The sequence below is a fragment of the Lepus europaeus genome, chromosome 1 (genome assembly GCF_033115175.1).
Source record: "Lepus europaeus isolate LE1 chromosome 1, mLepTim1.pri, whole genome shotgun sequence".
In the NCBI taxonomy this organism is placed as follows: domain Eukaryota; kingdom Metazoa; phylum Chordata; class Mammalia; order Lagomorpha; family Leporidae; genus Lepus; species Lepus europaeus.
In genome coordinates this window covers 76,324,610-76,341,597 of record NC_084827.1, presented here as the reverse complement: position 1 = coordinate 76,341,597, position 16,988 = coordinate 76,324,610, and the positions used below count along the sequence as shown (strand labels likewise).

Below are 16,988 nucleotides of genomic sequence, written 5' to 3'. Positions count from 1 at the left end.
TATGCACCCTGGGAGGCAGGAGTCAAGGCTAAAGTAGTTTGATGTTTTATTTTTAAGATTTATTCATTCATTTATTTAAAAGGCAGAACAACAGAGATCTTTCATGTGGTGGTTCACTCCCTAAATGGCTACCACTACCAGGGGTGCGCCAGACTGAAGCCATCAGCCAGCAAGTGCATCCAAGTCTCTAACATGGGTGGCAGGGGCCCAAGTATTTGGACTGTTAGCCTATGCCATCTCAGAGACATTAGCTGGAAGCTGAATTGGAAGCAGAGTAGCCGGGAATCCCAACTGGCACTCTTGATGGTGGGATGCCATCATTACAAGCAGCAGCTTAAACCCGCTACGTTACAACGTTGGCTGCAATTAATTGAGTTTCTCCAACTTGTGGGACACTTGGATTGGTTGGGTTCCTAGCCTCATACCAACTCTGCCCAAGCCATTTGGGAAGTACCAGTGGAAGGTAAGGAGAGCACAGTATCTGCCTCTTAAGTAACTTTAAAAAAAGGGGCTGGCACTGTGGCGTAGCAGGTGAAGCCACCACCTGCAGTGCCGGCATCCCATATTAGGTGCCGGTTCGAGACCAGCTGCTCCACTTCCTATCCAGCTATGGCCTGGGAAAGCAGTGGAAGATGGCCCAAGTCCTTGGGCCCCTGCAACTGCATGGGAAGACCTGGAGGAGGCTCCTGGCTTCGGATCGATGCAGCTCCGGCCGTTGCGGCCAACTGGGGAATGGACCAGCAGATGGAATACCTCTTTCTCTTTGCCTTTGCTTCTCTGTGTAACTCTGACTTTCAAATAAATAAATAAAATATTAAAAAAAAAAAAAGCCCTTGAAAAAAACTTTAAGCAGTAAGATAGTTCAAAAATAAACACTTTGTTACTTACGGCAGTTAATTTGTATTGTATGGCATCATTCTTGGCTGTTTGTTGCAGGTTCGCATTCAGGAGACTCAAGCTGAGCTTCCTCGAGGGAGTATCCCCCGCAGTTTAGAAGTAATCTTGAGGGCTGAGGCTGTGGAATCAGCTCAAGCTGGTGACAAATGTGACTTCACAGGGACATTGATTGTTGTGCCTGATGTCTCCAAGCTTAGCACACCAGGTCAGTAATCTGTGTCTGAAATAAATTCTGTTATCTGAACTGTAGGTTACCTAGCTTTTCATATCTTGCCTTTTGACCACCAATCACAAGTTGAGGAAGGCAATATGAAAAAAAAATTGGCTTTGCTACAAATGATGCTGTTCTGAAAGTTTTCAAAGTTTACATGAAATCTTTAAATTTATAGCTTTCATTTGATTGATCAATTTTGGTTCTCAGCACATTTAATATTAGATCTGCAATGCAACCTACCATTTAATCTTCTAGGAGCACGTGCAGAAACTAATTCCCGTGTCAGTGGTGTTGATGGATATGAGACAGAAGGTATTCGAGGACTCCGGGCTCTTGGTGTCAGGGACCTTTCTTACAGGCTGGTCTTTCTTGCCTGCTTTGTTGCACCAACAAACCCAAGGGTAAGTCTTAATGTGGCTGAGTTTAAAAAACACCTCTTCTTAAGCTGCCAGAATTTAAAGTAGGGGTTTGAGGTTTAATTTGATTCTTCACATTTAAAACTAATTCTTAGATTTTTCTGAAGAGCTCAATGCTTTAAATTATCAGTATTGTTTTTGGTTTTGTGTTGTCACAGTTCCTGTGTCCTGAATAAATAAAAAAGTTTAGCAGCAATGTGGGAAGTGAAGTTTTTTTTTGTTTTTTTGTTTTTGTTTTTTTGTGTTTTTTTTGACAGGCAGAGTGGACAGTGAGAGAGAGGAAGGTCTTGCTTTTGCCGTTGGTTCATCCCCCAGTGGCCACTGCGGCTGGCGTACCATGCTGATCCGAAGCCAGGAGCCAGGTGTTTACTCCTGGTCTCCCATGTGGGTGCAGGGCCCAAGAACTTGGGCCATCCTCCACTGCACTCCCAGGCCACAGCAGAGAGCTGGCCTGGAAGAGGAGCAACCGGGACTAGAACCCGGTGTGCCGGCACCACAGGTGGAGGAATAGCCTATTGAGCCATGGTGCCAGCCGGAAGTGAAGTTAATTGCTGTTTCTGAGAGAGATGGTTTCCTGGCGAAACTGTCATTCGGTTAACTTAATTCTGTGTCCTGAGTGAGAAAGGGTTTAGAAAATAACCCAGTGTATATTTTTTAAGATTTACTTTATTTATAAGTTAGAATTAGAGAGGGAGAAACATCTATTGGTTTTATTCCCCATATGGTTGGAATGCCAGGACTGGCCCAGGCTGAAGCCAGGAGTTAGAATTCTCCTCCAGATCTCCCACTTATTCTCCAGATCTCTCTAAGCACTTGGGCCATCCCTCCACTGCTTCCGCTGGCACATTAGTAGGGAGCTGGATTGGGAGTGGAGCAGCTGGGTCTTGAACCAATGCACATGTGGGGTGCTGGCGCTGCTGTCAGCAGCTTAACCCGCTATACCACAGTGCCTGTCCCAATAATCCAGTATTAGAAAAGGGATGAACATAATCTGTTCTTCAAATAAATCAGTGACTAGCATTCTATGGCTCATCTCTTGAGTATTCATATTCATTTTAAATAATATTTTGAATGGTGATAGCTGTCTTAAAATTTTTTTTATTTGAAAGGTAGAGTTAGAGAAAAGAGGAGACACAGAGAGAGATCTTCTGTCCTCTGGATCAGTCCCCAAATGGCTGTAACTGCCAGGGCTAGCCCAGGCTAAAGCCAGGAGCCTGGAGCTTCTGGGTTTCCCACATGGGTGTAGAGACCCACGGACTTAGACTAACTTTGCACTGCTTTCCCAGGTGCGTTAGCAGGAAGCTAGCTGGATGGGAAGTGGAACAGATTCAAATTAGCAATGCCTATATGGGATGCCAGTGCTGCAGGTAGTGGCTTAACCTCTACACCACAGCATTGGTCCCTCGTGATAGCTTTTTTCAGCTGACTGGATAATGACAAAGCCTTAAGTATTTCTTGTAAACTGATGCCTTATTAACTTTAGGAGTTTAAAAATAATGGAACTTTATAGTCAAATTATGTTGACCTACCAAGTCTATTCTATTTTCTGTTTGTAGTGAAGTTTTTTCTTCTTAATATTATTTTGGATGCTTTTTTTTTTTTTTTTAAGATTGATTTATTTGAAATGCAGAGTCACAGGGAGAGACAGAGAGGGAGAGGCAGAGAGAGAGAAAAGTCTTCCATCCACTGGTTTGCTCCCCAGATGTCTGCAACAGCTGGAGTTGGGCCAAGCCAGGAGCCAGGAACTTCATCCGGGCCTCCCAAGAACTTGGGCCATCTACTTCTGCTTTCCCAGGCCATAGTAGAGAGCTGGGTCGGAAGTGGAGCAGCAGGGAGTTGAACTGGTGCGCCCATAAGGGATGCCAGCACTGCAGGCAGAGGCTGATCCCACTACACCACAGCGCCGGCCCCTTGGCTTCTTCTTTACTAATATTTTTTTTCCTTTTTTTCTCCATCCCTCAGTTTGGAGGGAAAGAGCTCAGAGATGAGGAACAGACAGCTGAGAGCATTAAGAACCAAATGACTGTGAAGGAGTGGGAGAAAGTATTTGAAATGAGTCAAGATAAAAATCTATACCACAATCTTTGTACCAGCTTGTTTCCTACTATACATGGTAAGAGTTCTTCCGTTTGTGGCTGAAGCTTAAAATCAGCATAATGATTATAAACAGCATTAATGTTTTTATATATACAATGATTGTAAAGCACTAAGTCATATGAAAATTTTTTACTGGATTTGGAAGGAGTCATTTACAAAAGGACAGATAATTATGATTCAACTTAGATGAATGACCCAGAATAGATATATGCAAGGAGGCAAAGTAATACAGAGGTTATCAGGTACTGTAGGAGTGGAGGAAATAGAGTTAGTATTTAATGATAGAGTTTCTGTTTGGGATGATGAAAAAGTTCTGGAAAAGGGATAGTAATTGTTAAATAATTTAACATAATTAATACCAGGTAACTGACACACTTAAAAAGGTTTAAAATGATAAATTTTATGTCTATGAGGGTACTTCAAAATTCATAGGAAAATGGAATTGAAAGTATTAATATTTTGGTACAAAGATTTTTTTCATAATGCATGGAAAATAGATATGGAAAAACTATGCATGGATTTCAAAAAATTTTACACCACAATAAATCCATATTTTTAAATCTTTGCCATGAAATTTTTGAAGTGTCCTTGTATTTTCTCAAAAAATTTTTCTTTTATTTATTTATTTATTTTTATTTTTTTTTAATTTAATTTAATTTATTTATTTTTTTTGACAGAGTGGACAGTGAGAGAGAGACAGAGAGAAAGGTCTTCCTTTTGCCGCTGGTTCACCCTCCAATGGCCGCTGCGGCCTGCGCGCTGCGGCCTGCGCACTGCGCTGATCCAATGGCAGGAGCCAGGTACTTATCCTGGTCTCCCATGGGGTGCAGGGCCCAAGGACTTGGGCCATCCTCCACTGCACTCCCTGGCCATAGCAGAGAGCTGGCCTGGAAGAGGGGCAACCGGGACAGGATCGGTGCCCCGACCGGGACTAGAACCCGGTGTGCCGGCACCGCAAGGCGGAGGATTAGCCTAGTGAGCCACGGCGCCGGCCTTTCTCAAAAAAATTTTTTAAATAAAATGTTTAGTCTTTTCCTTACCTTATGGCAGAACTGCACTTTAAATAAACGTGCAAACTAGTTATAGTCATTTAGTATCATGTTCAAGTATTATGTATTGTACATAACTGCTGTACTTTTGTGTGACCGTATTGTGTTGACAATAGCTTCATCAAAAATAGATGGACTATCAAGATGGTGCAATCACTAGAAGATAAAAGTTTTCAGTTTCACTGTAATCTCATGGGACCCCCATAGTATATGCGACCTGTTCTTGACCAAAACCTTAATGAGGTTGGCTCATGTCACTCCTGCCAGCTGCTCACTATTATTAAATCCCCTTCATGTATTGAAAGATGAAATTAAATATTCAGGTTTCTTCTTTCACCCTTTAACTTTTTTTTTTTTTAAAGGTTTATTTTTGTTTATTTGAAATACTGAGTTACAGAGAGAGGTTGAGCTAGAGAAGTCTTCCATCCTCTGGTTCACTCCCCAAATGGCCACTATGGCTGGAACTGAGCCGATCCGAAGCCAGGAGCTTCTTCTGGGTCTCCCATGTGGGTGCAAGGGCCCAAGGACCTGGGCCATCTACTGCTTTCCCAGGCCATAGCAGAGAGCTATATCGGAAGTGGAGCAGCAGGAACTAGAACTGGCACCCAAACGGGATGCATGCTTCAGGCTGGGGCTTTAACCCACTGTGCCACAGTGCTGGCCCCAACCCTTTAACTCTTCTGTCCTTGTTGTCCCTACTTAATTGGAATTGTAGAAAACACTCATAAGGTTATGAGTATTTCTGTTGGGTAAATATTTTCAGTTATTTAAAATTAACTTTTTCTGTCTGCACCTTTCATCAGTGGAACAATTGAAACCTTTTATGTTAATTCTTCATAGATATTAGACTATTCCCTTGCAGAGAGTCTGTCAACATTCTTACGCTTTATACTCCCCTCATAAGTTAATCAGTTGCTGCACAGCCTACTAACTTGAAACAAGCATTACCTGAACAGTCTGTGGGTCAGAATTTAGAGAGCCTTACCTGAATGATTCTAGTTCCAGATCTCTCACTGAAGTTGCAGTGAAGACATTGGCAGAGCCTTTAGTTGCCTGAGACTTGACTGGGGATAGAAGAACCACTTTGAAGGAGGCTTACTCAGATGGCTTACCAGTTAGTACTAGTTGTGAACCAGTACATGGATATGGGAGGGCTCTTTGAGTATTTTCATGACATAGCAGCTTGCTTTTTCCAGGGCACTTGATATAAGGGAGCAAAACAAGGAGGAAGTAAAATGTCTCCTGACCTAGGCTCAGAAGTTATAGACCTTTACTTCTGTGTGCTGTTTGTTAAAAGCAAGTGCAGATGACACTCAGTGGAAAAAGAACTAAATTTGATCACTTACACTGAGGTGTGTCAAACAACTTGTGGGTTATTTGAAAACCATCATACCCTCAAAACATTTTGCATCTTTAAGTTTTTGGGGTGGTTTTTTTTTTTTTTTTTTTTTTAAGAGAGAGAATTTTATTTTACAGAAAATTCACAAAGAATTAACAAAATTTAGTGATAATAATCAGCAGACTCAAGTGGATTAATAATGTCACTTCTCATATAATACCTGTTTCCACTTAGCTTTTAGGCTAGCTTTGCACGCTATATTTCGTTTTAGAGGATCTAGAAATAAGGCAGCATGCATAAAACAAATTTGCTAAATATTTTAAATTACATAGTCTTCTACACTGATAAGACTTCAATTTAAAAACTATCTGCAGAGGGCTGGCGCCGTGGCTTAACAGGCTAATCCTCCGCCTTGCGACGCTGGCACACCGGTTTCTAGTCCCGGTTGGGGCGCCGGATTCTATCCCGGTTGCCCCTCTTCCAGGCCAGCTCTCTGCTGTGGCCCGGGAGTGCAGTGGAGGATGGCCCAAGTCCTTGGGCCCTGCACCCGCATGGGAGACCAGGAGAAGCAGCTGGCTCCTGGCTTCGGATCAGTGAGATGCGCTGGCCGCAGCGGCCATTGGAGGGTGGACCAACGGCAAAAAGGAAGACCTTTCTCTCTGTCTCCCTCTCTCACTATCCACTCTGCCTGTCCAAAAAAAAAAAAACTATCTGCAGAGACTGGTGCCATGACCCAATAAGTTAAGCCTCCACCTGCATTGCCAGCATCCCATGGGTGCCGGTTCAAGTCCCAGCTGCTCCACTTCCGGTCCAGCTTCTTGCTGGTATTCTAGGAAAGCAGTGGAAGATGGCCCAAGTGTGTTGGCCCTTGTACCGTGTCAGGACCCAGAAGAGGCTCCTGGCTGCGGGTCTGTCCAGCCCTAGCTGTTGCAGCCATTTGGGGAGTGAACTAGTGGATGGAAGAACTCTTCCTGTCTTTCCCTCTGTCTAACTCTGCCTCTCAAATAAATAAATACGTATATCTTTTAATTTTTTAAAATTTATTGGCCAATTGAATGCCTTTCCATTACTGAATATAAAGGATTTCGCACTGGATGGAACTCATAATGCATAAAGATATTGTCATAGATTTTTTAAAAAGAAAAATGTTATTAGCAGTATAATAAATAAATAATTTTCCAAAGAATATTACATAATATAAGGTACATTAAATGTTTTTAATTCAGGAATATTTTTTACTTATATTCTGCCTGATACAGTTTAAAACACCAAAGCACTGACTGAATAAGAAAGGACCATTTTACAATAATAATGATGGCAGCATGTATCATTTAAGGATAAAAGGAAGATGGACTGTGCTTTCATTTGTAAATAATGTTCTCAATCCAAATAATTCTGTGTTTCCATTATATTTGGATGCCAAGATTGTTTTATTGGTGAATAAGAGATTGTTTTTTTACTGATGAAGGTTTCTAATTTTACTTTGGCTCTTCTGGATATCTCAAGGCATTTCCAGTATGCAGTAGAAGCTCAATATGAGGTGACCAAAAGGAATCCCTAATTATGTTATAGGGATCACGGGAAATATTATTTATAGAAATCTTTTTAACATTTCCCTTAGGCAGAGGTAAATGGTCTTCTAGAAACTCACCAAGGTAATCAATAGTTTCTCCTTATATTTTATGTTAAACATTTTAATTTTCAGCTTATTAGAGATTTTTAAAAATATTTATTGATTTGAGAGGCAGAAGAGAGGTCTTCCACCTGCTGGTTCACTTCCAAATGGCCACAATGGCTGGGGATGGGCCAGTCAGACACCAGGAGCCAGGAGCTTCTTTCTGGTCTCCCAGATAGGGGTCCAAAGAGTTGGGCCATCTTCTACTGCTTTCGCAGGCCATAGCAGAGAGCTGGATCAGAAGTGGGGAATCCAGGACTCAAACTGGCACCCATATGGTTTGCCAGCACTGCAGGCAGCAGCTATACCCACTATGCCACAGCACTGGCCCCTATTAGAGATTCTTGGTTCAGAAAATGTCACAACTTAATATTTCAATTTACCATGTAGTACGTTAAGAAATCCCATTATTTGTTCAACCAAACATTATTTCTCCCTTCATAAGTTTCCTTGAATTTTTTCATGCTTTGAATAGCAGATAAGACTCTCTAAAGATGATTTTTTTTTTAAGATTTATTTATTTATTTGAAAGTCAGAGGTACACAGAGAGAGGGAGAGGCCTTCCATCCATTGGTTCACTCCCCAGATGGCCGCAACGGACAGAGCTGCACTGATCTGGAGCAAGGAGCCAGGAGCCTCTTTCAGGTCTCCCACATAAGTGCAGGCCATCTTCTACTGCTTTCCTAGGCCATAGCAGAGAGCTGGATCAGAAGAGGAGCAGCTGGGATTAGAACCGGCGCCCATGTGGGATGCTGGCATGTCAGGCCAGAGTGTTAACCTGCTGCACCACAGCGCCATCCCCGATGCCTCAAGTATTGAAACTCTTCTTTTCCTGTTAACAGAACATCTTCAGTTAGGGGAATAATTATTTCAGGTGCTTCTTTGTGCTATTGACCAAGTTCAGCAGTCAGACATTTCACTTGCATGAATATTTGAATCAGTGAGAGTGTCACTTCTTGTAAGCAGTAGTTCTGAGATTCTTCCTTATCTTTCCACATTTCTTGACATTATTTTAATAAGTTCTTTAGTGTCTGCAACAGTTTCCACATCAGTTGTACTACTGCCTGAATCCAGATCTTGCTGGTCCACTGATGCGTAATTTTTTTTAATCTTTTTCATAAGAAAGACATTACAGAGACAAACCTTAGGGCACTGCAGCCTTCAGATTTCCTAAATATTTGCATAGTCAGCCTTCACCTGGATTTTTAACTTTCTAATTTTTTTTTAACATTTATTTGAAGTGCAGAGTTAGAGACAGAGCTAGCAAGATCTTCCATCCACTGGTTCACTCCCGAAATAGCTGCAATGGCTGGAGCTGGGCCAATCTGAAGCTAGGAGCCAGGAGCTTCTCCCAGTTCTCCCATGTGGGTACAGGTGTGCAAGCACTTGGGCCATTCTCCGCTGCTTTCCCAGGTCATTCCCAGGGAGCTGGATTGGAAATGGAGAAGCTGGGACCCAAACTGTTGCCCATATGGGTTGCAGGCACTGCAGGCAGCAGCTTTACCTACTATACCATGGCACTGGCCCCTTTAAGGTTTATTTATTTGAAAGGCAGAGTTAGAAGGAGATAACAGAGAAAGTATCCACCCGCTGGTTCATCTCCAGGGGCCCAGGGACTTATGTCATCTTCTGCTGTTTTCCCAGGCACATCAGCAAGGAGCTAGATTAGAAGTGGAGCAGCCGGCACTCAAAGTGGTGCCTGTATGGGATGCCAGCATTGCAGGTGGCAGCTTAATCTGTTACACCACAATGCTCATAACTTCCTATTTTTTAAGAATGGTTTGTGGGGCCGGTGCTGTAGCATAGTAGAGTAAGCCTCTGCATGCAGCACTGGCATCCCATATGGTCGCTGGTTCATGTCCTGGCTGCTCCTCTTCCAATCCAGCTCTCTGCTATGGCCTAGGAAAGCAGTAGAGATGGCCCAAGTGCTTGAGCCCCTGCACCTTCGTGGGAGACCTGGAAGAAGCTCCTGGTTCCTAGCTTCAGATCAGCCCAGGCCATTTGGGGAGTGAACCAGTGGATGGAAGACCTTTCTCTCTCCCTGTCTGTGACTCTACCTCTCAAAAAAAAACTTAAAAAAAAATCAGTTTGTGGGGTGGGGGAAGGGGAGGGGAAAAAATCATTTTGTATAAATATGCCAGTACTTTGTTGATGGAATTTACAGATAACAATCCTTCAAAAAATTTTCCCTTAATAGCGTAATACTCTAAAATAATTGTAGGCTTCCTTCTTACTGATTTTATGAATAGGTTTTAGATAGAAGCAGTTATAGATTGCATTCAGCGTCTTATTTAATCCATATCAGTTCCGTTAGCCTGTATTTAGGTGGTAAAGAAATGTCATAAACCATTTCCTTAAACTTTTTTTTTGGTCAGGGGGTGTTTATTTGAAAAGCAATTAAAAAGAGAGATTTTCCATCTGCTGCTTCACTCCCTAAATGGCTGCAGTGCCTGGGACTGGGCCAGACCAAAGCCAGGAACCAGGAACTCCATCCAGGTTACCCGTGTGGGTAACAGGAGCCTAAGCCCTTGGGCCTTCTGCTGCCTTCCCACACGCATTAGCAGGGAACTGGATTGGAAGCAGAGCAGTTAGGGACTCAAACCAGGGTTCGTTTGGGATGCCAGTGTCTTAGGTGGCACCTTAACCCTGTGAACCACAACACCAGCCCCATTTCTTCAAATTCTTGATGAAACAACAAGGGCTTTCATTAGAACAAATGTGGTAGACTGTTGTGGAGACAGAGGAAAAATTAAGAGTGTATAGGAAAATGGAATTAAAAGATGTTTATTTTGGCACAAAAAAATCCATGCATAGTTTTTCCATGACCCATTTTTAGACCCCTCTTAATTCAGTTATGAGGAGAGATGTTTGAGAACTCATACATTGGGAAAGGCTTTGTGTAGGAAGTAGAACTCAAGGACAAGGAAAGGCTGATAGGATGGTGAGCGTTGGAATCTGACTTCTGTAGTTGGGTGACTGAGCACATAGCACAAACCAAGATGGGAAGCCTGGTGTTTTGACTGCAGTGTAATGCCTTGCCTCAGCTACCTCTGCCTTTTGGTTGGTAACATGGGTTTGTAGTTTCCTGTGGAATTGTTTAACTTCATGTTGAACAATTACTGCTTCTTAATCTGTAGCTGCTTTTGATTTTAGGCAATGATGAAGTAAAACGGGGTGTCCTGCTGATGCTCTTTGGTGGAGTTCCAAAGACAACAGGGGAAGGGACCTCTCTTCGAGGGGACATAAATGTTTGTATTGTTGGTGACCCGAGTACAGCTAAGAGCCAGTTTCTCAAGTAAGTGACAACAAAGAAAGTATGTGTAGTCGTAGACTTGCTGTGCTACCACAAATGTAGTCGGTATACTAGAATGAGAAAAATGTAAATTGACTGGGTTGACTGTATAACTTGTAAATTAAATATTAGTAAATTTTAAAATAAGATGTAATATTTTGCAATTTTTTTGGAAGAGGGAAAAATTGCCTGATTCCAGTCCTGCCCAGAATTAACCTTTGTATAATCTTTACATGAAAGTCTTAGAATTCATGAATATGTATTTGTTGTTATAAATCTCAGTGTACATATTTTTATATTAATGTGCTCTAAACATTTTCCCTTATTTATTTTTATAATTGCCTTTTTTGTTGTTGGCATATACTATAACTTACAAGATTATTTCCCTAATGCTGTGGGACAATTTAACAGGGTAATTTATCATAGTGATTACACATATTGATAATCATAAATGTATTCATACCTTTTTGTTTGTTTGCTTTGGGGAAATTCCTATGTATAGAATTGCTAAAACTAAGAATACAAAAAAATCTTTAAGTAAGGTTTTTAAGTAGGACATCGCAAAAGCAGTGCCATGACGTATTTTATATTAACCTTATAAGGATGGTTACTACATTAGTACTTTCTGCATATTTTTTTTTTTAATTTTATTTATTTACTTAGAAAGGCAGAGGGACAGAAAGAGTCCATCTGGTTCACTGCCCAGATGCCCACAACCAGTGGGGCTGGGCTAGACCCAGAACTCAGTCTGGGTCTTTTCACAAGGGTGACAGGTCCCAACTACTTGAGCTATTACCACTTCCACTGCACATTAGCAGAAAGGTAGAATTGGGAACAGAGCTGGGACTTAGGCACTTGAAAATGAAACCAAGTGGTATCTTTTTTTTTTCTTTATTTGAAAGGCAGAGTTACTTAGAGGCAGAGGCATAGAGAGAGAGAGAGAGAGAGAGGTCTTCCATCTGCTGGTTCACTCCCCAGATGGCCGCAATGGCCAGAGCTGCTGTAATCCAAAGCCAGGAGCCAAGAGCCACCTCCGGTCTCCCACGTGGATGTAGGGGCCCTGGGACTTGGGGCCATCCTCCACTGCTTTCCCAGGAAGTGGAGCAGCTGGGACTTGGACCGGAGTCCATGTGGGATGCCAGCACCGCAGTCAGCAGCTTCACCCACTGCACTACAGCACCAGTCCTCCAAGTGGCATCTTAATAACTACACCAGACACCCACCTGTATTTCCAGACTCAACCAGTTTCTGAAAACCTGCTACATTCTGGGTGGGGGGTGTGTGTGAGATATAGAAATGTTTGTCCTAGCTGCATCCAGATGGACGTGTGAATTAAACCTTTTTTTTCAGGGAGGCAAGCAAAAACTCTCAGCTTCAGTAACATGCCAAACTCGTTATAGGTGAAAACATTGAGCCATGAGTATTAAACTAATCTCTTTGCTGAAAACACAAGAAAAGCTTTATATGACATTAAGATGCCTTTCTTTTAATTGTTTTGGCAATTTAACATGATACTGCTATATATCATAGAACATTTCTAGTTGTTTTGGAGCTTTTATAATTAGTTCCTTTGTTATGATTAGATTGAGGATGATAGTCCTATGTTAAAGAGGGATACTTTTTTTTCCCCTTCTGTTCTCATTTCTACTCAAAAAACAACACAAAAACCTGTACTGTAATCTTGCCTCTTGTAGCAGTATTATATTGTATGTGATTGTCTTGGGCAGAAATACTTCTTATAACTGGCTTTTTTAACATCTTTATTGTAGTATGGTTTACATGTCATAAAATTCGTTGCCTTTAAATGTACAGTTTAATGTTTTTAGCATTTTCCCAGGATTATATTACCATTATCAAACTAAGTTTAGAAAATTTTCATTAACCAAAAAGAAATCCTGTACCCAATAGCTGTCATCCTGCATTGTTCCCCTAGCCATGAGCAACTGCTAATCTACTTTACTGTCTCTATCGGACATGTTATATAAGCCTGACTGGCTTCCACTTAGTATAACGTTTTCAAGGTTCAGCCATGTTGTAGAATTTATCAGTGCTTCGTATAAGCTTCATATCAGTGCTTCATTTCCTTTAATTGCCAAATAATATTCTGTCCTGTGGGTATACCACATTTAATTTATTTCCCAGTTGTGGGCATTTAACTTGTTTCTACTTTTTAGCTTTTAAGAATAATATTGCTATGAGCAATGACTAATTTTTTTTTCAATTTTTTAGAATTGTGATAAAATACATATACGAATTGTTTTTTTAACCATTTTTAAGCATGCAGTTCAATGGCATAAAGTACATTTATGTTGTATAGCCATCATCCATCTCTAGTTCTTTTATCTTCCCAAATTGAAACTGTGTTCTTAAAGATTCTAAATAAATAAGTATAATTTCTTTGAAAGGCACAGGAGGATCTTATATCTATTGACTCACTCCCAGATGCTTGAAGCAGCTGAAACTGGCTAGACTGAAGCTGAGATAGACATTCCATTCTGGTCTACTATTTGGGTGGCAAGAACCCAGGTTCTATTATCTGTTGCCTTACACGTGCATTAACAAGAAGCTGGATTGCAAATGGAGTAGCTGGGACTTGAACCAGGATGGGATATAGGCATCCCAAGTGGTGGCTTAAGCCTATCCTTTTTGTTTCTAGCTTGCTTGACATAGTATAGTATCTTCAAGCTTTATCCAATAACACGTGCCAGAATGTCTTTTTAAGGCTAATACTCCTTTGTGTATATACACTGTCTTTTATGTCATCCATAGATGTACATTTGGGTAGTTCTACCTTTTACCTTGTGTAAATACTGTTACTGTGAATGTTGGCCTGTCAAATATCTGAGTCTCTGCCTTCAATTATTTTAAATAGTTTTCACTTGTAAATTTAGGTCTTTCCATTTTGAATTAATTTTTGTATGTGATGTCCATGATGACGCCTTTTTTCATAGAGGTATCCAGTTGACTCAACACTAAAACTGTACTTTCCCTTACAGAATTGCTTTGGTATCCTAGTTGAAAATGAATGGACCATAAATGTCAGTTTATTTCTGAACATTTTAATTATATTCCATTAACCTTTCTTAGGGTGTCTTCAACAACTCCATTGAAAATTCTTATCAAAAAATTAGGAATGAATTGAAAATTTTTAGAACCAAAATAAGTTCATCTTTTAATTCTGTTTCGACAAACTTTGGAAAGCCTGCTCATAAGTCCTCTTCTTTCTTTCGTTCGTTCGTTCGTTCTTTTTTTTTTTTTTGATTTATTTTATTTATTTGAAAGAGTTACCGAGAGAGGTAGAAACAGAGAGGTTTTCCATCCACTGGTTGACTCCCCAGATGGTTGCAATGGCTGGAGCTGAGCTGATCCGAAGCCAGGAGCTCATTACAGGTCTCTCACATGGATGCTGCTTTCCCAGGCACATTGGCAGCTGGCTGGATCAGGAGTAGAGTAGGGGCCAGCGCTGTGGCACAGCGGGTTAAAGCCCTGGCCTGCAGTGCTGGCATCCCATGTAGGCACCAGTTCGAGTCCTGGCTGCTGCGCTTCTGATCCAGCTCTTTTCTATGGCCTGGGAAATCAGTAGAAGATGGCTCAAGTCATTGGGCCCCTGTACCCATTGGGGAGACCTGGAAGAGGCTCCTGGCTTCAGATCAGCTCTGGCCATTGCAGTTACATGGGGGAGTGAACCAGTTGCATGGAAAACCTCCCTTTCTCTCTGGCTCTGTCACGCTCTGCAACTCTGGTTTTGAAATAAATACAATAAAACTTAAAAAAAAAGTGGAGCAACCAGGACTTGTGCTGGGACACAACCCAGGACTTCAACCCGCTGCACCACAGTGCCTGCCCTGCATATGTGTATCTTAAGGCCAATATTGTGCTTTTTTTTTTTTTTAAAGATTTATTTATTTATTTGAAAATCAGATTTGTACAGAGAAGGAGAGGCAGAGAGAGAGAGAGAGGTCTTCCATCTGTTGGTTCACTCCCAGTTAGCTGCAATGGCTGGAGCTGCACCAATCTGAAGCCAGGAGCCAGGAGTTTCCACCAGGTTTCCCACGGGGGTGCAGGGGTCCAAGCACTTGGGCCATCTTCTGCTTTCCCAGGCCATAGCAGGGAGCTGTATTGGAAGTGGAGCAGCTGGGCTAGCACTGCAGGTGGCGGCTTTACCTGCTACACCACAGTGCCAGCCCCACGATTTGAATATATTTGAAAAGCCAAAGGCTTCCATTTAGTCTGTGTCATGTGTCTTTGTGCCTCATTTCAGGTTAATTGCCACGTTCAGGTGTTCTTTCAGAAATTTAAACTTTCCTTGATATAACCCCTGCCAATTGGTATTACTAGAAAGCCTGCTTGATATTTACATATTAATGAGTCTGTCTGATCATCTTGAACAGGCACGTGGAAGAGTTCAGCCCCAGAGCTGTCTACACCAGTGGCAAAGCATCCAGTGCTGCTGGCTTAACAGCAGCTGTTGTGAGAGATGAAGAATCTCATGAGTTTGTCATTGAGGCTGGAGCTCTGATGTTGGCTGACAATGTAAGAACATTTTACATTCTTCAATATAAATAAGTTGGAATGCCTCCTACCCTCTTAGTAAAGGCCTCTAAGTTTCTAGTAAAAAGACATCCTTCAAAATGAAAGTATTCTTTGATAAATTAGTTTATTAATCTGGAATCTAATTGGATTCTCTTTATTAATCATCACTTTATGAGCTTTTCTAGAATGTGTTGCCTGCCCTGAGCTGAGCATGGGTAATTGCTGTGACTGATACTTTCCAGCATTTATCCTTTCCAGATTGTAACAACTTATATGAATACTTCCTAACATAGACACCTACTGCATTTTAACATTTATTTGACTTCATGTGAATGGTAGGTATACACACTTAGATTCATAATACTCCACCTTCACCCTTCTCTTAGCCTTAAATAAATGCTGAGATGACTTAGGATGTCTTGATACTGAGTTGTACATGAAGTTTCTTTTTCTTTTTTTTTTTATTTTTGCCAGGCAGAGTGGACAGAGAGAGAGAGAGACAGAGAGAAAGGTCTTCCTTTTGCTGTTGGTTCACCCTCCAGTGGCCACCATGGCCAGCGTGCTGCAGCTGGCACACCACGCTGATCCGAAGGCAGGAGCCAGCTGCTTCTCCTGGTCTCCCATGGGGTGCAGGGCCCAAGCACTTGGGCCATCCTCCACTGCACTCCCGGGCCACAGCAGAGAGCTGGCCTGGAAGAGGGGCAACCAGGACAGAATCCGGCGCCTTGACCAGGACTAGAACCCGGTGTGCCGGCGCTGCGAGGCGGAGGATTAGCCTATTGAGCCGTGGTGCCGGCTCCATGAAGTTTCAACATTCAATTAAAGTGTAATTGTGTATTTTTTAGTTTTACTCTTAGTTTTAAATGAGTCAAGTATGTGATTCCTTTGTAGTTCTGGGATCGATGAATAGTCTTGTCTGGAAAAAGGAGTTGAGAATACTTACCTATTTTTCACTTACTGGGATAGAAAGATATTGTAGTGTAATTTGGGCATGCTTGTCATATCACATCTGAAAGGCAATTTGTTATGCTAGATTTGTTTTGTTACAGGGTGTGTGTTGTATTGATGAATTTGACAAAATGGACATGAGGGATCAAGTTGCCATTCATGAAGCTATGGAACAGCAAACCATATCCATCACCAAAGCAGGAGTAAAGGTATGTCTGTTTTGTTCCACTGTGTAATGCTTTGTAGATTGATGTGTGATACTAGAAAAATGCACCTGGATGAAGTCCTTTACTTCATCATGTATTGCTGTTCAGTAAAATGGAAAATACATTCCTGAAAATTATTAATCCCAATTTGAGATAGTTGTTTGAAATACTATTAAATATGTTCCTGTGACAGAAGTACTTGTGAAAAGTTTAGCATTTCACCTCTCAAAATTTTCATGAGTGTAGTTTCTATATTCTTTGATAAAGCATATTTCCAGTTACAACAAAAATAACCAATCAAGTTGCTTAACTGAAAATTAAA

At 41.5% G+C, this 16,988-nt stretch overlaps 1 protein-coding gene and 1 pseudogene across 1 annotated transcript in view; one reads left to right on the top strand and one right to left on the bottom strand.

The window, feature by feature from the left end:
• The window catches only part of MCM6 (minichromosome maintenance complex component 6), a 48,015-nt gene that overhangs the window by 13,415 nt on the left and 17,612 nt on the right, over window positions 1–16,988 (top strand). The window contains exons 5-10 of the mRNA XM_062186185.1: window positions 937–1,102; window positions 1,367–1,512; window positions 3,490–3,640; window positions 10,841–10,982; window positions 15,371–15,512; window positions 16,562–16,669. Coding sequence (XP_062042169.1) covers window positions 937–1,102; window positions 1,367–1,512; window positions 3,490–3,640; window positions 10,841–10,982; window positions 15,371–15,512; window positions 16,562–16,669 — 855 coding nt within the window. The remainder of the gene's footprint in view (window positions 1–936; window positions 1,103–1,366; window positions 1,513–3,489; window positions 3,641–10,840; window positions 10,983–15,370; window positions 15,513–16,561; window positions 16,670–16,988) is intronic.
• LOC133768793 (centromere protein K-like) lies at window positions 7,491–8,806 on the bottom strand (annotated as a pseudogene).